The 21,370-nt window shown below is 46.5% G+C and overlaps 1 protein-coding gene and 2 pseudogenes across 1 annotated transcript in view; 2 read left to right on the top strand and 1 right to left on the bottom strand.

Moving 5' to 3' along the window:
* LOC148336014 (ankyrin repeat and BTB/POZ domain-containing protein 2-like) overlaps positions 1 to 9,105 on the bottom strand; it is a 29,863-nt gene extending 20,758 nt beyond the window's left edge. The window contains exon 1 of the mRNA XM_088296002.1: positions 8,256 to 9,105. Coding sequence (XP_088152128.1) covers positions 8,256 to 9,105 — 850 coding nt within the window. The remainder of the gene's footprint in view (positions 1 to 8,255) is intronic.
* Positions 9,106 to 10,021: 916 nt separating this feature from the next.
* LOC148336013 (5S ribosomal RNA) lies at positions 10,022 to 10,140 on the top strand (annotated as a pseudogene).
* Positions 10,141 to 11,131: 991 nt separating this feature from the next.
* LOC148336012 (5S ribosomal RNA) lies at positions 11,132 to 11,240 on the top strand (annotated as a pseudogene).
* Positions 11,241 to 21,370: the final 10,130 nt, after the last annotated feature.

Below are 21,370 nucleotides of genomic sequence, written 5' to 3'. Positions count from 1 at the left end.
GGAGCGGTACTAGCTCACCGAATGAGTGATGGAGATGAGAAACCCATAGGCTTTGCTTCAAGAACACTGTCAGCGGCAGAAAAGAACTACTCCCAGATTGATAAAGAGGGACTCGCAGTGATTTTTGGAGTAAAGTATTTCCACAAGTATCTATATGGCAGAAAATTTGTGATTTATACAGACCACAAACCTCTCATAGGTTTAGTCCATGAGATGAAAGCAGTACCACAGATGGCTTCACAAAGGATCATGAGATGGGCTGTTTTGTTGAGAGCTTACGAGTATGTTATCACATACAGAGCCGGTAAAGATCATGGTAATGCAGATGCGCTCAGTCGTCTGCCATTGCCGGAGACACCCAAAGATCCATCATCTGAGGAAGTGGTGTTAATGCTGGAGCAAGAACAGCTTCCACTGATGACATCACACCAACTGCAGAAATGGACAACAAAAGACCCCATTCTTTCCAGAGTACGTAAGTACATTTTGAGAGGGTGGCCCAACAATCTAGATAAGGACTTTTTACCCTATAAACAAAGACAACTTGGGTTGAGTGTGCAAGGCGGATGTGTGATGTGGGGAGCCCGCATTGTGATACCAGAGAGGGGAAGAGCTTCCATGATGGAACAGTTACATCAGTCACATCCTGGGATGAGCCGTATGAAAGGACTGGCAAGAGGATATATGTGGTGGCCGCAAATGGACAATGATGTGGAAAATATGCCAAGAATGTCAACGTTCGCCTTGCGGCGATGAGGAGGTGGACCCAAGAAGCGAGGAAGCAGGGGTAGGTGAAACTTAAAGGGGATTTATTGCGGAGCTCAGCAGGGACAAACAACGGGGCGTGGACAAAGAAACAACAAAAGGCAACTAAACAAGACTGAACGGGCACAAGGATAAGGAAACTAGAGAGCATCAACAGGGCAGGTAATAAACGTGGTCGTGGCAGTACATGAAACGCGGCAACAAGCGAGACACAGAGGAGAAATGCGGCAGCATGATCAATGACCCGACAATGTGGTGTCGGTCTGGGGGGTTTAAATAAACAGTGATCAAGGGAGCAGATGAGAAACAGGTGTGTGATGATGAACTGGGAACAGGTGCGTGGCTGGTGAGAACGAAAAGGCTGAGAGGGAAACGCCCCTCTCAGCTGACAAAACAAAAACAAGGTGCACATGGAAGGGAGGTGACGAAAACAATAACAAAAGCACATGGCAGGAAGGAGGGAAGAAAATAACAACAAAAACACTGACGTGGCAGACACGGGTCATGACAGTACCCCCCCCTCAAGGGACGGATTCCAGACGTCCCAAACGAAAACAGTCAAAACGAAACCAAGTCCAAGAACGAGGGTGGGCGGAAGGGGGCCGGTAGGTGGGACCACCGCCCGAGAACGAGACCGGTCTGGCGGATGTCCAGGGGGCCAGACCAGCGAGTCCCGACGGGGCCATTCGGGCGGGCGTCCGGGAGGCGGGACCAAGGCCCGCGAACTAGGCCGGTCTGGCGGATGTCCAGGGGGCCAGACCAGCGAGTCCCGACGGGGCCATTCGGGCGGACGTCCGGGAGGCAGGACCAAGGCCCGCGAACTAGGCCGGTCTGGCGGATGTCCAGGGGGCCAGACCAGCGAGTCCCGACGGGGCCATTCGGGCGGGCGTCCGGGAGGCCCGATCAATAAGTCCCCCCGTGAACATTCAGGCGGACGTCCGGGCGCACCCGAGACCGGAACGTGGAGCGGCGGCTGGTCGTCCAGCCCCGCCGAGTCAGGAACGTGGAGCGGCGGCTGGTCGTCGAACCCCGCCGAGACAGGAACGTGGAGCGGCGGCAGGTCGTCGAGCCCCGCCGAAGCAGTAACGTGGAGCTGTGGCTCGTCGTCGAACGCTGGCGGGACGGGAACTTGGAGCGGCGACGGTTCATCAGAGGGCACAGAGGACGTGGCTTGGAGCGGCGGATGATCGTCGAGTGCCGGCGGGACAGGAACCTCTTGCGGTGACGGTTCATCCGAAGCCGACGAGAACGTGACTTGGAGCGGCGGATGATCGTCAAGTGCCGGCGGGACAGGAACTTGGAGCGGCGGCTGGTCCTCGAACCCCGCCGAGACCGGAACGTGGCGCGGCGGCTGGTCCTCGAACCCCGCCGAGACAGGAAGGTGGAGCGGCGGCTGGTCCTCGAACCCCGCCGAGACAGGAAAGTGGAGCGGCGGCTGGTTGTCAAGCCCCGCCGAGACAGGAACGTGGAGTGGTGGCGGTTCGTCGGATGCCGCCGAGGCAAGGGCGGCAGGCGGCGGCTGGTCATCGTCCACCGCCGAGGCAGGAATCTGGAGCGGTAGTGGATCGTCGGACGCCGCCGACACGGAGGCGAGAAGTGGCGGTGGTTCATCTGGCACCGCAGGGCCAGAGGCGAGAGGCGACGGCGGTTCATCGGACGCCGCCGAGAACGGGACTTGGAGCGGCGGTGGCTCGGGCGTACCAGAGGCCGGGACTTGGAGCCGCGGCGGGCCGGGCGCAGCGGGGACCGGGACTGGTAGCGGACGCAGGGCGTGCTCCGCCGCAACAGGGACTTATGGCGGACACAGAACGTGCTCCGCCAGAACAGGGACTTGTGGCGGACGCATGGCGTGCTCCGCAGGAACAGGGACTGATGGCGGACACAGGGCGTGCTCCGCCGGGATAGGGACTTGTGGCGGACGCAGGACGTGCTCCGCCGGAACAGGGACTTGTGGCGGACGCAGGACGTGCTCCGCCGGAACAGGGACTGGTGGCGGACGCAGGGCGTGCTCTGCCGGACCAGGGACTTGTGGCGGATGCAGAACGTGCTCCGCCAGAACTGGGACTTGTGGCGGACGCATGGCGTGCTCCGCCGGAACAGGGACTGGTGGCGGACGCAGGGCGTGCTCCGCCGGAACAGGGACTTGTGGCGGACGCAGGACGTGCTCCGCCGGAACAGGAACTTGAAGCGCTGGCGAGGCGCCGGAGCGGGGGTCAGCAGCTCTCGGGAGGCCAGAACGGGCCCCAGCAGCTCGGGGGGAACCGGGACGGGGCTTATCATCTGGCGGGGAGCCGGAACGGGACTCATCTGCTGGCGGGGAGCCGGCACGGGGCGCGGCAGCTGGCGGGGAACCGGAACGGGGCTCGGCAGCTGGCGGGGAGCCGGGAAGGGGCTCAGCAGCTGGCGGGGAGCCGGGAAGGGGCTCAGCAGCTAGCGGGGAGCTGAGACGGGGCTCAGCAGCTGACAGGGAGCCCGGACGGGACGCTGCGGCTGGCAAGGAGCCGGGACGGGACTCAGCAGCTGGCGGGGAGCCGAAAAGGGGCTCAGCAGCTGGGGAGGAACCGGAACGGGGCTTATCATCTGCTAAATCATTATCAACTAAAGCGTGAGTGGGTGAATTGGCCTGGTGATCAAAATTGTCGTCGTAATCGGAATCAATGGTACAGTGTGGAGGAAGGTCGGGAAGGAAGACGAGGGCGTTACCGTGAAAGGAAGACGAGGTACGGGGCTGGTCGGCAGGCTGGTGAGGGGCAGGCACCGGAGGCTGCACGGTCGGTGCAGCTGACGTGGGGGCTGCATGGGTTGCTGCAGCTGACGTGGAGGCGACGTGGGTTGCTGCTACGGACGTGGAGGCGACGTGGGTTGCTGCTACGGACGTGGAGGCGACGTGGGTTGCTGCAGATGACGTGGAGGCGGGACGCCTTTCAGCCAGCTGTCGGTCGGCCAGCTGTGCCAGCCTCATGCTCTCCACCATCTTGACCTCCAGCTCCACCATCTGAGCTGTCAGCTCCATGATAGTCTCCCGGGGTGTTACCGCGGCGGCGCCCTTCTCCGCGATCGAGGCCACCTGCTCCGCTATCTGGGCCAGTCGTGCTCCCAGCTCAGCGCGGCGGGAGTCCAAAAGGTAGGCGGTCTTTTCGAACAAGTCCTCGTAATCTGGGGAAGCGGGTAGCGTGGCAGACGTGGCGCTGAGCTGATCGGCGGGTTGGTGGGGGGGGTCCGTGCGGCGGTGTCCATGACGCCGCCACGAGCCCCTCGCTGGGTCCTTCTTTCGGGGTCGGGTCATTCTGTCAACGTTCGCCTTGCGGCGATGAGGAGGTGGACCCAAGAAGCGAGGAAGCAGGGGTAGGTGAAACTTAAAGGGGATTTATTGCGGAGCTCAGCAGGGACAAACAACGGGGCGTGGACAAAGAAACAACAAAAGGCAACTAAACAAGACTGAACGGGCACAAGGATAAGGAAACTAGAGAGCATCAACAGGGCAGGTAATAAACGTGGTCGTGGCAGTACATGAAACGCGGCAACAAGCGAGACACAGAGGAGAAATGCGGCAGCATGATCAATGACCCGACAATGTGGTGTCGGTCTGGGGGGTTTAAATAAACAGTGATCAAGGGAGCAGATGAGAAACAGGTGTGTGATGATGAACTGGGAACAGGTGCGTGGCTGGTGAGAACGAAAAGGCTGAGAGGGAAACGCCCCTCTCAGCTGACAAAACAAAAACAAGGTGCACATGGAAGGGAGGTGATGAAAACAATAACAAAAGCACATGGCAGGAAGGAGGGAAGAAAATAACAACAAAAACACTGACGTGGCAGACACGGGTCATGACAAAGAACACAGAAAGGCACCTGCCTGTGCACCGCTCCATCCCTGGGAGTGGCCTGAGAAGCCATGGAGGAGACTTCACATTGATTATGCGGGTCCATTTCATGGGAAAGATGTTTTTAGTTATTGTGGATGCGCATTCCAAGTGGCTTGACGTTTATCCAGTCAACTCAGCAACAGTAAACAGTTTGAGAAACAGTTTCAGTACACATGGTATTCCAGAAATGATTGTGTCTGATAATGCCCAGTGTTTTGTGAGTGAGCAAACCAAGAAATTTATGGCACGAAATGGAATCACACACGTCACTTCTGCGCCGTTCCATCCCTCATCTAACGGGTTGGCGGAAAGAGCGGTACAAACCTTTAAAGGACTTATGAAAAAAAGTGCCGGGGAAAATCTGGAGACAAAACTGAACAGAGTTTTGTTCAGTTACCGCATCACTCCACAGTCAACAACGGGACTGTCGCCTGCTGAGATGATGATGGGAAGGAAGTTGAGGTGTACACTTGAGCTCATACACCCAGAGAGTGGCAGCAAAACAGGCAAGTCAAAAAGCTTATCATGACAGACACGCCAAGGAACACAGTTTTGTTGCTGGAGACACTGTCTATAACCAACAACTTCAATGAAATAAATGAAAAAATCTCTAGACTGTTTATAAATTGGTAGCAAACTGGCCAGCCCAACCTTTTTACTTGGTTAAACATGCGCTAAAGTCAGAAAGTTTTATGACTGAACCAAATTCATAGAGCTGCCAATACATACTGAATAATTTGTTCATTTACCCATTTTTAAAAACAACGTGGCCGGGAGCAAGATAACAAAAGGGGTAACCAAAACAAAACTTGCAGGATCGGAGGGCGTGGAACAAAGACAGGGACAAATACTGGGGGAACGTAAACGGGAACGAGAACGAGAACGAGAACGAGAACATGAACATGAACATGAACAAGGGACGAGAACAACCGTAAGGAGCGGCAATGACCCGACACTGTGTTGTCGGCATGGGAAGCTTAAATAGTCCAGTAATTAGGCGGCAGATGGGGATCAGGTGTGTGATGGTTCACGTGAAACAGGTGCGTGGCTGGCGAGGACGAATGCTGAGGGGGAACGCCCCCACTCAGCTGACAAAACAATAACACAAAAACATGGAAACGTAAAAATAATAACTAAACCCTGCCATGCCCGACACGGATCATGACAATATTTAATAATAACACTTAAAAGAATAAATCACATCGAATTATTTACTTAACACCTTTCAACAATGCACTTACCTACGCATGCGCACATTTTTCATTGAATACAGGACCATATTTGAATGCTGATGGTTATTTTCAAGTGAAGATATTCTCAAGGAAATAAATAATTTCAAATATCACTCACCATAGCTCCGCTTCTAGTGAGCCAAGACCGTTCCTCCCACAAGTCTTGATGACTATTGTGACCGTTACAACACCGTCATTGCAATCCATCCATTCATTTTCTGAAGCACTTAACCTCACCAAGGTTGTAAATGTGCAGCAAAATTGCCTTTGTCGTCGTTTGCGCAATATTGGACAACGTAATCTGGCGATGAAAAGTTCATTTTGTGCTGCAGTTAGCCTAAAGTACAGTTGAATTGAAGCGTGGACACAGCCCTAATAATAAAAGATGAATTGAACAAGAAACGAGTGTGGCATATAATTAGTTTTGATTACTGTGCTGTGTTTCCAAGAAGAGTGAACAGGCTTCTAGTCATGAGAACACAACAGGAGACCAGTCTGCAGGGAACAAGACACAAGCCACTGTTTTGTGATTTTACCTGTGGCCCCTATAAACACCCTCCCTAACGCATTCACACATAAACCTCAGCTACTGCGTTGAACACAGCACTGTTTATATTCCGACTTGAGTGATTAAGCCATTTCCCTCAACTAGAATATTAGAAAAATAAAAACACTTTTAAAGAGGCCCAGTTTCAAAAGCATCTTTGAATGAAGTTCATGTGTGTTTCCCAAAAGAAACCAGAGCTTTGGAGAGAACAACAGTCCTTTTCTGCTGCCAAGAATAAAGTAGTTCTTGTGTTTAGCTAACAACAAAAATACTTAAAAATAATGTGTTTTAATTATATGTGGGCGATCTCAGCATACCCAGAGAAGCTGACTTGTGAGTTTGCCCAACAACAAAATCAACAGTAAAAATGTAAGGATTATTTCTGTTCGATTTAGAATTCTAAAATGGACGAATAGTGTGTGCTTGCATGACTTATTTTTGAGCCGTGGCAAATTTCAGTTGACTGTTAACTAACTTACCAACAAAGTCATAAAATTCAATGCTTCACAAAAAGAATCAAATAAACACACCAACAAAAAGCAACATAATCTTGCCTTTCCTTTGTCAACATAACAAGAAAATAACACAATGCACACATGAAGATCAGTCGTCAGTTCCATGTAGTCAGACAGCTTTAAAAAGTGCATTAAGTGAACCAATTTTGTTTGAAACCCTCAAACTAAACTGTGGACCACAATGTATTATTATTTTATTTTTATGGGGTTTTTGTTTTTGTTTTTTCCTTTTTTACAGAATAATTATATTAATTTATTTGTTATCAGTAAAATGTAATTAAACTTGCTTGTGGTGTTGATTTATTATTATTTTTTTAACAGTGAAAAAAATAATTGTGACTTAATTTCAAATGGAGACGTTTTTTCTTCCCATCAAATTTCTACAGGAATGAATGCTTTCCCATCAGAAACATCGGCCACTTCAAGAGCATCTTTGTTAATAGAGGCGTATGGTGTGTTCTGTTCACGGTATGTGATTGACGGCTCTTGCATTTTTGTTTGTTCCGTAGAACAGACGCTCTTGAGCCCCACGAACCTGACGCCTCCTGATGGCTCAGAGGGAATCAGAGCCCCTTTGTGTTTGCAGTGGGGTCACAGGCTAACAACACTTACTTACTCTAACCGCCTTTTCCTGTTCAAACCTCATAGGAGCTCAGCCTACATCCCAGCATGCAATGGGCAAGAGACAGAGAAGCTCAGTGCCTCGCAGCAGGGTGTTTTTTACTTGTTATTAGACGCGTTATTATATTCACTATGTTTTTTTCAATATAATATTAATAATAATAGATACAACAATACTCACAGTGAAAAAGTAACATAACATGACGAATCAAAGTTTTGCATAGAATTAGGTAACTTTATTTGACAGGTTTCCTGTATGTTTTCATCTTATCGTCCATCAACCACTTTATTCTCTAGTTCGACCCAGTTTACATAGTCCTGAGAACCTCACATCAATATCTTGTTACAAGATGGCAGTACCAAAATAATGCTGATGTCAGCTTTTGTCTAGAATTTTGCTTCGTAAACGTTATTGTTGTGCATTAACTCGTTTTAGGGCCCCTGTCACTGTCATCCAGGAGCCACACATTATATTGACAACTTTTATCATTCATTTGATTGTGCAAATTTTCACCATTTAGTTGGAGAAATTGCATACAAGCTGCACAGCACAGCACGCAATATTTTGTATTTGTCTACTGACTCCAAAAATGAAATGCATAGATGTCCTGTTTACGTATAAGCAATGAATTAACTAATGTTCCTGAGTGCTTCTTCTATTGTTAACACCAACGTTCAGTTTGATCTTGTGAGTAATGATTTATACCGACCGTTTGCATTTTTGCCACAGATCAGATGTTCGGAGAGCTGCAGCAGCCCCCAGAACTCCGTGTCGTTATTGACGGACGCCTCCAGCATCTCGGCGGTTATCGGATAGCAGGTGATGTTGGCGGCTCTGGCTCTCTCCTCACTCAATGTCGGGGCCAACCTCAATGGCTGCATCGCACGAACCGCAACCTCCTCCGCCAAACTTTCAACGCATGCCGTCAGGTAGAGAGCGGCGAAGTCGTATACGCGCACCGACACACGCGTTTCCACCATCCATCGGAAGAAGCGAGCGACGGAGAGGGACAACCCACACCGCGCAGACTTGCCAAGCTGACGCACGCAATCTCCGGAGCTCATGCAGTGCAGGGACACCGCCTTCATCGCGGAGGAAATGCACTTGTCGGCCAAAGCCCAGCTCAGCACCAGTCTCACGGCGCTCTGGACCTCCTGACGCGTGCATCGCTTGTGGAGCTCACTCAGCCGCTGTGCTTCTCTGGAGATTCGCACTAAAGCCCTCCCAAGCAGCACGGAAAGTCGCCCAACTGCTTCCACAGTGAACACATCATCCGAACCGACCGCTTTACGCACGACTTCTGTCAGCTCCTGCTCGGTCCACGGATACTCTTCGAGTTCAGGTAGGGTGCGACATCTGGCCAATTGGTCCGTCGCTTCTACTGGAAGCGTGCTCACCGTGTCCCAACTTCCGTTCCTGCTGTGCATGAAGGCAGTGTGGTGCTGCTGATTCAACCCATCAGAGGAAGACCGACTAAGGGAAAGGCGAGAGTACCGGGCCGCGATGCCCGAATCAAGGCTCACTGACTCCAGGTTTTTCATCAACACACCACTGGACATGATGCAAAATTGCAGATTAACGTATTCGACTTTAAGTCATGGAGTAGCTCGGGTCATTTAAAGTAAGATAGTCTCTGGGCTTGTCTGACTGCCAAAAGGATGGGTGGGTGGGGGTTCGGAGAGCTATGAAAAGTGTGACTGGCACAAGCCAACTATGCTGAAGCTCAGCTGACCAAACCAAACCGACTCAAGACCAGTAATACCGCTTCAGTTACAGTGCTCCAAACCGCCACCTTCTGGCAATTTATACAATATGAAGTGGACAAAGTTGTCTTGTATCTGATTGCGTCTTTGGATTCTCTTACCGAAGTATTTTGGGAATATAAATGTAATGATAATTGTAATGGTCTTGTTTAAAAAAATTAAAAAAAATACTGATTATATTATATTGATTACATTTGGTCATTTTAATGTGACGTTGGCAATAGTAATCTTTTATTCCCTATTAGGATACATCCTGTACATTCTGTCGGGGGCGACCATTGAAATCCGCCTTGTGACTGTAATAGTAGTGCATTTAATTTTTTTCGAACTATTGAAATGTTCATTAATGTACCCTGTTGCACAAATAATCAACCAATCAATTTAGGGCGGTTTTGGAGTGCAATGCACATAATAACCACCCAGATCATTTGGGTGACCTAAGCAAAATAATGCAAAGAAGCCCTATGTTTGGGGTGACATTTAGTCACAATTTACTGTGCAATCCATACATGCAACTATGTGCCAACAAATCATTGTACACATTTGCTGATATTTGTCATATATCTGTGACTTCAATCATGCATTGTAGATTGTTGTTACACATTTGTGACTGTGGTTATAATTTCAGATTCTTGTTACGTATTTTTGGATTGAAGTATTTGCCACAATAAAGACCACATGTATAAAATGCAAAATTTGGAAAGGAATTGTCACTTACGGCCATACTACCCTGAGAACGACCGATCTCGTCCCATCTCAGAAGCTAAGCAGGGTCGGTCCTGTTTAGTACTGGGATGGGAGACCGCCTGGGAATACCAGGTGCTGTAAGCTTTTGCACCGCAAAAAATAAATAAATAAAAAAAACTTTGACAAATGTAAGCAAGTATGCGAGCTGCTTTTTTATAAATTTCCACATATTTGCCTGACAGGCTGAGAGCACAAAATGCCAACATTCAGCGTCCCCTGCCTTTGGGTGTTGCTACAGTCTCGCCGTGGACGACTCGCAAATGCGTGTGGCAATTTGCAAATGCGTGTCTGGAGACTTGACTGTGGCTCCGGAGCCACACATTAAGACCAAAAGGGTACCCTCGGAGTCTACAGGTGTAGCAGACATATGACCCGATGCAGTCCGGTTGGGTTGGTGCAGTGAGTGTTTACTAAATAAAAAGTTAATGAATCAATTTTAAAAAATGGCGTTTACTGAATGCAATAAAGGGAAGTATAGTTAATGTGGCAATTAGCAGGTGTGGAGAAGCTTCATTCATTTTTTTTTAGCTTCACTGGTTATATCATTGGTTCTTATTTTATTAGTTCCACTTTATTCTTCCATTTATTCCAATTTAATTTAAATAATGTCAAATAAATGGTACATGACCATGGGTGGATAGCAGTGAACGCCCCCCCAAGTTATTGGTGTATATATTGGTGGTACGGGGCTGGTATAATATTAGTGCCCCCATGTGGTCCGAATGTGTAGCTACGGAGCCACACACAAGTCTCCTGACACGCATTTGCAAATCAGCACACGCATTTGCGAGTCGTCCGCGGCAGGACTGTAGCAAACGTCACCTGTAAGAAAAGGTCCCGTTTTTACAGGTCGCCCATCTACGGATTTTTGTCCGCATTTAACCATGTGTATGTGCCAACAAATCATTGTACACATTTGCTGATATTTGTCATATATCTGTGACTTCAATCGTGCGTTGTTGCACATTTGTGACTGTGGTTATAGTTTCAGATTCTTGTTACGTATTTTTGGATTGAAGTATTTGCCACAATAAAGACCACATGTATAAAATGCAAAATTTTGAAAGGCATTGTTGCTTACGGCCATACTATCCTGAGAACGCCCGATCTCGGAAGCTAAGCAGGGTCGGTCCTGGTTAGTACTTGGATGGGAGACCGCCTGGGAATACCAGGTGCTGTAAGCTATTGCACCGCAAAAAATAAATAAATAAAAAAAACTTTGACAAATGTAAGCAAGTATGCGAGCTGCTTTTTTATAAATTTCCACATATTCGCCTGACAGGCTGAGAGCACAAAATGCCAACATTCAGCGTCCTCTGCCTTTGGGTGTTGCTACAGTCTCGCCGTGGACGACTCGCAAATGCGCGTGGCAATTTGCAAATGCGTGTCTGGAGACTTGACTGTGGCTCCGGAGCCACACATTAAGACCAAAAGGGTACCCTCGGAGTCTACAGGTGTAGCAGACATATGACCCGATGCAGTCAGGTTGGGTTTGGTGCAGTGCGTGTTTACTAAATAAAAAATTAATGAATCAATTTAAAAAAATGGTGTTTACTGAATGCAATAAAGGGAAGTACAGTGGAACCTCGGTTCTCGACCATAATCCGTTCCAGAACCCTGTTCGAAAAGCGAATAGTTCAAACACCGAAACCATTCCTTTGCTGCTTGCACTGACTTTCTTTGGAGGCATGATTAGGGGCTAAAACACTTCGTACACCTATTAAAAATGCGAGAGCAAAACGCAGCACGTCCGCACACGACAACAGTTGGTCACGAACAGAGCAAGAGAGCGATCTACACCCGTACGCCGCTCAGCATCCCACCCTCGCGTACGCACTCACGCGTCGTACCGGCTTTCGAACTCCGATGTTTGTTCGAACTGCGAAGCAAGAATTTCTCTATTTTTTTGTTCGGACTCCGATTTGTTCCAACTCAGAGTCGTTCGAGAACCGAGGTTCCACTGTATAGTTAATCTGGCAATTAGCAGGTGTGGAGAATCTTCATTCATTTTTTTTTAGCTTCACTGGTTATATCATTTGTTCTTAATTTATTAGTTCCACTTTATTCTTCCATTTATTCCAATTTAATTTAAATAATGTCAAATAAATGGTACATGACCATGGGTGGATAGCAGTGAAAGCCCCCCCATGTTTATGAGGCGCCGTTCGGGACATAATTCAGGAATAGCTCTCATACTCACTCGTAAAATGCGCTCATACACATAGGTGAAATGTTTTCGCTCATACACACTAGTGAATTGCGCTCATACACATTACTGAAATGCGCTCATACACAACATTTAATGGATGGGCGCCACGATGATCGAGTGGTTGGCACGTCTGCCTCACAGTGCATAGATCCAGGATTCCAATCGGGGCTTCGGCCATCCTGTGTGGAGTTTGCATGTTCTTCCATGCCTGCATGGGACCTCTGGCCATTGTTCTAATCAGTCGTCCACCATGCCGCCCCGCAAATAGAACAAGCTTCTGTTTTAGACAGCGCGGGAGAGGCAAGGCCTGGTGTTCTGCTGAATAAGAGGGACAGCAGCAGGTAGGGCAAGGGGATGCCTCTGCCATTTCTCTGACACCAAGACGTTTTCCTAGGTTAACATTAATCAAACACCGCGGACTCGTAATCCCTGACTAATGACCTACAGTTGTAGCAATAGTGCTCAAGGAGGCGCATTATGCAACACTGACCATCAGGAAATTCCATGAACCTGCCCAATTAAACGGAGCTGCACACTCATGTAAGGTAGGCATGGAGGTTGAGGTGGATGAGGACCCAAATGCAGGGAAGCGAGGCAAGGGAAACTTAAGTGGTACTGAATTGACGAAATAAAAAGCAAACAAGGAACTTGGAATAAATAAAATAACAAAATACAAAACAACAGGGAGCGACGAAACACAAGGACTTAACATAACTGGAAAAGGTGAGACAGGCTGGAGGACAACTGGCTTGGACATGAACATCTGATACGGAAAGACAACTGGGAACTAAATACAAACAAATTAACGAGACAATGAGGAGCACCTGGACAAGACACAAAGGGTTGGAAGGACCTGGTTTGTTTACACTGGGGCTTGGGTAGACAAACACAGGTGGACACAGTAAACATGACGAGACACACTAAACGCAAGGAAAAAACATGAAACTAAATACGGAACAAAAAACACCAAATATGGATCATAACAACTTAGGCTGGCATGATTCACATTACATGTGTGATGCTCACAGAACAAGTATTTTGTTGAGATACGTATTTCATTCCATCTGAGCATCACTCTTTGTTGTCATTGTTTTGTTTTATGGTGTCAAATTAATGCTTACAAATTATATTATTATGAGGTCAGGCCCTTCCCCTCCGGCCATGATCTCTGTACCGTTCTGGCCTTGACCCCCCCAGCCTTATTCATAAAAATTGTAGGCCCTCGAACCCGATCGCCGCACCAGTTATTTATTGGTGGATTTAAATCCTTCATGTCCAGAACAATATTGTTTGAGCACGAGTGTACTTCCGGATCAGTGGCCTACCGTCTACATCCCCAAAAGCTAACATGACTAAGCTTTTAAAAACAAACGCTCCGCTCCTCAAGACCCTGTTTAAAGCCTCGACCAAGAAGCGTAAAGACATACTGACCAAGGGTCCGGCCTCTTTGATCAAGGTATTGTGCGAAATTGCTTTCAATCTGTTGAAAGGTCATATACCCCTTTCACCTGCACAGTTTAAGAAATTAGAAAAACAAAAGATTATGAGACTATTGGCCCATAAAAAAACGAGCCTGGAGAAAAAACGCGCCGCTTTGACTCAAAGGGGCGGATTTATTCTTCCTCTGCTGGGGACTGTTGTACCCCTCCTAGGTAATCTTTTAGGAGGATTAATCAACAAAAACTAACCATCATGAGTTTGAAAGCAACCCAGAAGATGTTTCTTCTATCGCCTCAACAACTGGAATGACTGAAAAAACCCAAACCTACCATCAGACAGACGGCTGAACAGGCTTTGGATGTGAAGATGAAAGCCATTTTAGAAGATCGATCGTTAACCCCGCATGAAAAAATAAAGTATCAGTCTTTACTGCACCGTTATTTAACTCTTCACAAACAAGGAGAAAAGGAAGAACGACCCCTAGCAATGGCCCTACCGCTAACACCAGAAGTTTTGAACCCTTCAAAGAGCTCGGTTGTCGAAGTGCAAGACAAAAAGGTGGGGGATAAAGGAGTGGAAGAGTTGAAACCTGGCTAGTTTTATTCGATGTCCTGCATCTTGTGTCACTGTTATTCTGTGGAATGCTGAGTGTGTGGCTGGTGAAGCTGAACAAAGAAAGTGAAAGAATGTGAAGGTTTGGGAGGTTTTAGGTTGGTGCCTGGCGCAGACAGACACCTCGAGGGAGAAGGGGTCAACAAGAAACTGGACCCTTCAACCACAAGCAGGAGGAGCCACCACTTTAAGAAAGACCAAGAAAAGCAAGCTAAAGTTAACTGCAGCGTACACATAGCCAATAGAATCATGCCAGGATGCCTTTGTCTCTGTGTCATTTGCATATTGTGTCTATAAATTAATGCTGAACAGCGGAGACAAAGAGAGCTGTATTGAGAGGGACACAAGCTCAAGTTGTAGATTTGTGTGTTAGGAATAAATCCACTCGTGTGTGAAAATGCCGGCTTCCTGATACCTTTCTATTGCAGAACGAGCGCGCATATTGTTGGATGAGTGAGAGTTGGGTAAAGTCACAAATTGGAGTCAGATTATTAATTTGAGTTTACATTGGTTTAAAATTAAATTCTAACATTGATTTAAAGATAAATTCCAACAGGGATGAAACTGAGTCCTGGTTCGATATACTGCAAAACGTTCCGACTCGTTATCGGAAAAACACCAACTATGTTTTGAGAAAACTCAAGGACACTCATAGAAGTTGGACCCCTCGTCACGAATTTATGTATCAAGATAAACCGATAAAAGGATCTCATATGACCGATTTACTCAGACAGATTACTGTGACGGGCAAAAACATCGCGACTCGAACACCCAGAGGCTGGAAGGAGTTTCTGCACACTCTATACGAACTCAATATTCCTGAAACCACCATCGTCAACCCCCACGCCCGCGATGAATTCAGAAGATTGAGGTCGTTGAGCTCTCATGATGGTGATATTGAGAAGAGGACATCCAGTAGGAAGAAGATGAGTAGAAAAAGAAGACATGCTTCTGTAAAGTGGTTGGGTTATTCCCCCTCATAGGTGTCAATGAAAAATCGAAAATGTTTGTATGTTTTTTACATGTGTTTTATTCAATAAAAACATTTTGAAATGATTACAGACAATGACGTTTTAAATTTGTGAAAAGAACACGCCGCCTGTCCGTTACATGGCTTTTCTACTCACGTTTGATAATGTTTAAGAAAAGTAGACACCATGGCGTCGTTCTGTAACACATCATCCTTGTAGCATGCTAACACATCCTGATAACTCAACCCGCAACCTCTATGGGTTAAATAATAGACGCAATGCTGACCACAGGTGATTGACAGTTCATGTTGTAGCCGTCTGTTATGGTACAAAATACGGCGGGAATGTTTTTTCAAAAATGAGTTTATGGTTTGCGGATAATATTGAAATTCCGGGGAAATCCAAAAGCATCGAAAAAAGTACTCGTTCCATCTTTTTCCAGCGTTAGAGCTAGCCAATGCTCTCCAGGTAGGTTGCGAGGATGTGTGTTGACGATGTAGAAGATTGGTGGGGTAGGTTGCAGCGAATTGATTTCATCCGAAGCGTAAACGCCTCCAAATAAACGCCCTTGTAGACGTTTCATGAGTTTCTCCAGCTCTCTCCCGTTCATCAGTAATAATCCAGCAAGACTTGTCGTTTTGAATTAATTTCCAGGATGGAATCGTAGCACGCGTACACGATAAGGATGGTTGTGTGAGGGAGTGGGACTCTGAATCTCATCTCTCACCTCAAACTCCCGTTGGAGACGGGTGCAAGATCTCCCGAGTCATCATTGGGGTTTAAATTAAAAACATAGAGCGCGTATCCGCCTGAAAAATCCTCGCGGTTGATGCAAAGAGGTAAATCTTTCAATTGTCTTCCTGTCGCTGTAAACAAGTTATGAAACTCTCGAACAGCGTTTCCCGCATTAAATTGGGGTTGGAGGCTTTGGCTGGAATCTGTCCCCCTTCTTGGCATAGCGCTAAATATTCCAAATTATGATGCGAAAAATTAAAAGGATTCAAATCTTTTCTGCCCACAAAGGCGTTGTGGTTGACAAGCCCTAACACCACATAACGAGGTGTATGGCCGAGGAAAAGGTTGTCTTGCTGACATGTTCTGGAATGTTGGGGGATAGAATAAGTCTTCACGTTAATTCTTGATAACGGGTATGAAGCATTTTCTTTGTTGAGCGCCGCTGCATGACCGATAGAGATGGCCGGTGAGACGGAGACTCTTTTCACAAAGAGGGATGCGCCCATGATTTTCAGATGATAGTTCATATCGGGAGGACTCATTCAACAAAATTGATCGTTGGCTTTGATGAGTTTCACTCGCAGATCCACGTTATTGAGAAGATGTCTCTCACAAAAGAATATGTCGGTGTGTAGAGGTCCTATCACGGTGAATGGTCAGGAACCCGTCACAAATTCCGCTCTGCGTATCAAACCTTTGTTAACAGCATCCCCCGTTAAGGCTGTTGAATCCATATGTCCTGGTGTATCTTTGTAAAACATAGCCGCTGTGAATTGGCTTTTTAGAGAGGCTTCTGAAAAGTTTAACAATGTCTCTATCATAGCTCTGTATGGATGGGTTGCGCTAGATTGTGAGATCAACCAGTCGCCCAACGTCACGTCCACTTGTGAGAATATTGTATTCAAAGAATAATTAATGATGCCGACTCGTTCATCATGCGGCAAATTGCTACTATCTCTGTTGAGCACTTTCAGACACAGTTGAAGCAGGGTGTCTGACAGGTCGAGATATTTGGATCCTTCTGCAGGCACGAAAAACTCCACAGGACCATCATCGGTGAGAGCTGAGATAGGTAACATTTCCACATATTGACTTTGTTTGATCGATAGTTGTGTCATGGGTGGGGTAAACAAGTCGAGTTCCGTTAGGGTGCACTCTGAGCCATGATGAAAAGAAAAACGTTGGTCAATATTTCTTAAGAGAAAATGTCTCCCTTGTTTCTTCGTCGTCTCCTTTTTGTGACTGATTTTTTCTTGGATGTGCGTTTGCGTTTTTTAGGTGCTCTCAGCCGCTGACCGACGGGCCGTTTTGCAGGTCTTTGCGCCAGAACCATTAAACCCGAACCTTCTTGAGGCTCCGCCTTACGGTGTATTCGTTCTAACACACGACCTGCTACATCCGTTGCAATGTTTTTAGCAGCTGTTTGCAGGTGAGGTCTGGTGACGCTGAACCCTCTTCTGATTAATGGACTGACAAAACGAAATAATTTGGCAAAGATTGATCCCAAGCCTCGGCCGTATTGGACAGGTAATCCGTGAAAACCGGATAATGAACCGCCTGCTGGGTTTTCGTAATAGTCGACAAAACGGTAAAGATCAGGATGCGTCTCCAACACCACCATTTTTTCTATCTGGGTCTAAAGTGTAGAGTGACGATAACTTTCCCGTGTGTAAATTCCACGGGTTGATTCTGATCCGACTTGATTTCGATTCTTATATCTTCAAAATGCCTTCTACTGACTGGCATGTAATAAAGAGGGTTAAAGGCTTTAAACACAATGTTTCAGTGACTGTTAAAGGATAATGTAATCATGGCAGTCATGATCTAAACAGAGCAAAGGGTAGACTGCTAGGAGCCACCAGCATGACTTTTGTTGTCCCGGCATGAAAGTCCATTGTTTCAGAGATGTCTCATTCACACCTCTTTTGTTGCAGCCTTGATCCAATCTTCCTGCATTCCTCTCCTGAGGGTCTTGTCATTAGCATGGTCTAAACTTCGGTTACACTTAAAGGATTTCATACATTTGACTATTAAAGGAATATAAGAGTTTGAGCTTGTTGGAATTTATCTTTAAATCAATGTTAGAATTTAAGTTTAAACCAATGTAAACTCAAATTAATAATCTGACTCCAATTTGTGACTTTACCCAACTCTCACTCATCCAACAATATGCGCGCTCGTTCTGCAATAGAAAGGTATCAGGAAGCCGGCATTTTCACACACGAGTGGATTTATTCCTAACACACAAATCTACAACTTGAGTTTGGGTCCCTCTCAATACAGCTCTCTCTGTCTTCGCTGTTCAGCATTAATTTATAGACACAATATGCAAATGACACAGAGACAAAGGCATCCTGGCATGATTCTATTGGCTATGTGTATGCTGCAGTTAACTTTAGCTTGCTCCTCTTGGTCTTTCTTCAAGTGGTGGCCCCTCCTGCTTGTGGCTGAAGGGTCCAGTTTCTTGTGCATCCCTTCCCCCTCGAAGTATCTGTCTGCGCCAGGCACCGACCTAAAACCTCCCAAACCTCACATTCTTTCACTTTCTTTTTCCAACTTCACCAGCCACCCACACAGCATTCCACAGAATAACAGTGACACAAGATGCAGGACATCGAATAAAACTAGCCAGGTTTAAACTCTTCCACTCCTTTAAGCTTAACATAGTTCATTAGATGTTGGTGCATCCAGTGTATGAAAATGTGATATTGTAAAATGCTGAGAGTGTGACTGGTGGAGCGAAACTGGTTGCGGGGGTGTGCGAGAATGAAATGTTTCAGGACAGATGGTGATAGCCGCAAGGAGGGAGCGAGACGAGATGACTCGGGGGGCAGTGGATGAAGGAGCAGCCATCAAAAGATCACAACCAGGAGGAGCCACCACGGGATTCGGCGGTGGAAGAAAGACCAATGACAGCAAGCTAAAGTTAACTGCAGGATACACATAGCCAATAGAATCATGCCAGGATGCCTTTGTCTCTGTTCCATTTGCGTATTGTATAGTATGAATCATTACTGGGCAACTCGGAGAGTACATTCGCTGGTGGCAAGAGAGGTGTAGAGTTGTATTGAGAGGGACCCGAGACCCAGGTGCCATGTAGAAATCTGTGTATTGGGAATAAACCCACTTGTGCGTGAAAATGCCGGCTTCCTGATACCTTTCTATTGCAGAACGAGCGCGCATATTGTTGGATGAGTGAGAGTTGGGTAAGGTCGCGAATTGGAGTCAGATTACTAATTTGAGTTTACATTGGGTTAAAATTAAATTCTAACATTGATATAAAGCTAAATTCCAACACTGTCCTCGATAGGTATAGTTCTCAGGAGCGGAGCAAAAGCGTCACCCACTGCCTGATGATACACCACGTCTGTATAAACATATAGATGGTACATGCCCGCTTTTATATCCGCAGGATGATGGGTTGCTGTCCACTGTGGTCCGCAGCTAATCCATTCATCGGGGGATGCCCCAAAAATGTAAGCTAATGGCGCATGGAATCGTATCCTGAAACAACCAATCCCTGACCAAAAAAATCTCCCCTTTAGCGGCGTATATCTGACTTTGTTTTCTGGATGGATTTTTTTGAGGAGAGCATCCACATTGTTTCCGATTTTTACATTATCGTAGTAACCCGCAGGCAGGGTTAAAGTTTTGATGGTGAATTTGCTTTCGTCAAGGTATTGAGGTATCAAACTACCTTCAGCCGGGGCCCCGTTTTCCCATGTGTCCACATATTCAAAAGTTGAATGGTCTTCAGGTACGTTGAACCATGTATGTATACCATCATATGATATTTCACTCAATGCTACTTCCCAGTTCCCTTCGAGAGCTATGTGATGGGCCAGATTCACTCTGTATTCCGCTATCGTATTGTCTATATACACATCAGAACTTGAATTGGAGGGGAGGGTGATGTAAAATCCACCTTCGAGATTCGGATCCATGGTGTCAAATGTCGATAGTTCTTGTAAAAGCTTCTTATTTATATATCCACGACTTGTGTAGCGGGGACCCAACTGTCATATTTCATAGGCCAGCCCTTCCAACGTATGAGAAACTGTTTCTGTCCGCCGACTTTACGCCGTTTGATAATCTTCTACACATGAAAGATTTGATCCTTAGTTATCGTGACTTTCTAGAGTTCATGTGCATAGAAAGATCCTCGCACGATTTCGCCGTCGTAGTCTTTAAGCCTGTAAACAGGCGGAAAACGTGGTACACACTCTGATATCGTAAACAGTTCATCTGTAAATCTCTGTTCATATTTCTTGTCAAAGACGCCTCGCACTTTTGATATTCTAACAAGATCCCCCGATTTAAATTGAATTTTTATTCTATCACTACCTACAGGTTTTAGGTTGCCGTACAGGTTTTGGAAGACCTGCCAAGTATTCTCTGGAGTGACTTGATTAGGTTTAATTTTTATACTTGTATAATAACTTTCGTTGTAACTGTCGAGTAGTTCTTGTAATACGTCGATATAACGACGTGTGTTCTCGGTGGTGAAATATCTCCACATTCTGGTTTTTAAAGTTCGATTAAAACTTTCGACCACCGAGGCTTTCAAATCACTGGCAGTTGCACAATGATGAATATTGTGTTTTTTCATCAACCTTTGAAAATGCTTGTTGAAAAATTCCTTCCCCTCGTCTGTTTGTAATTTTTGAGGGACGCCGCTAAGGAGCAAAACCGATTCAAAGGCTCGAACGATTTCTGGTTCCGTCTTCTTCATCAAGACACGCGCGTATGCACGCTTTGAAAACACATCGATGACCGTGAGTAAATATTTAAAACCGTCGTTGTACTCCGCTAGAGCCTGCATGTCACATAGTCAAGTCAAGTCAAGTCAATTTTATTTGTATAGCCCTTAATCACAGACAGTCTCAAAGGGCTTTACATAGCCACAATCGACATCCCCGATCTTAACCCCCAGGAGGGCAACGAAAAACTCAAAAAACCTCATTAGGGGAAAAGTGAGAAACCTTGAGAAGGGACCACAGATGGGGGAATCCCCCTTCCAGGATGACCAGGCTGCAATGGATGCCAACTGGGCAACATTTGACACATACAATGATGCTATGCAATAATAGATAAGATAATGTAAGAGTCAATTGAATGAAGTGCTGCAGGAAGATGACTTCAGTGGAGTGGGTCCTCATCCAGGGCCGTAATATCCATGGCAGCATATCCGAAGATGAGCCTTCGATCTTGTACCAGTCAGTTGGTGTAAATTCAGTACAGCCACTTCCAAGTGAATCGCCATCACCTAATTCGGGGAATTGGGAACAGAAAAGAAAGAACAGAAATAGCAAACAGCCTAACAAGTAGTTCAATGAAGTGCTGAAAT

This window comes from Idiotropiscis lumnitzeri, chromosome 5 (genome assembly GCF_059441095.1).
Source record: "Idiotropiscis lumnitzeri isolate Australia: NSW breed Sydney's pygmy pipehorse chromosome 5, RoL_Ilum_1.0, whole genome shotgun sequence".
Lineage (NCBI taxonomy): Eukaryota > Metazoa > Chordata > Actinopteri > Syngnathiformes > Syngnathidae > Idiotropiscis > Idiotropiscis lumnitzeri.
This window is presented reverse-complemented; position numbering and strand designations above follow the sequence as displayed.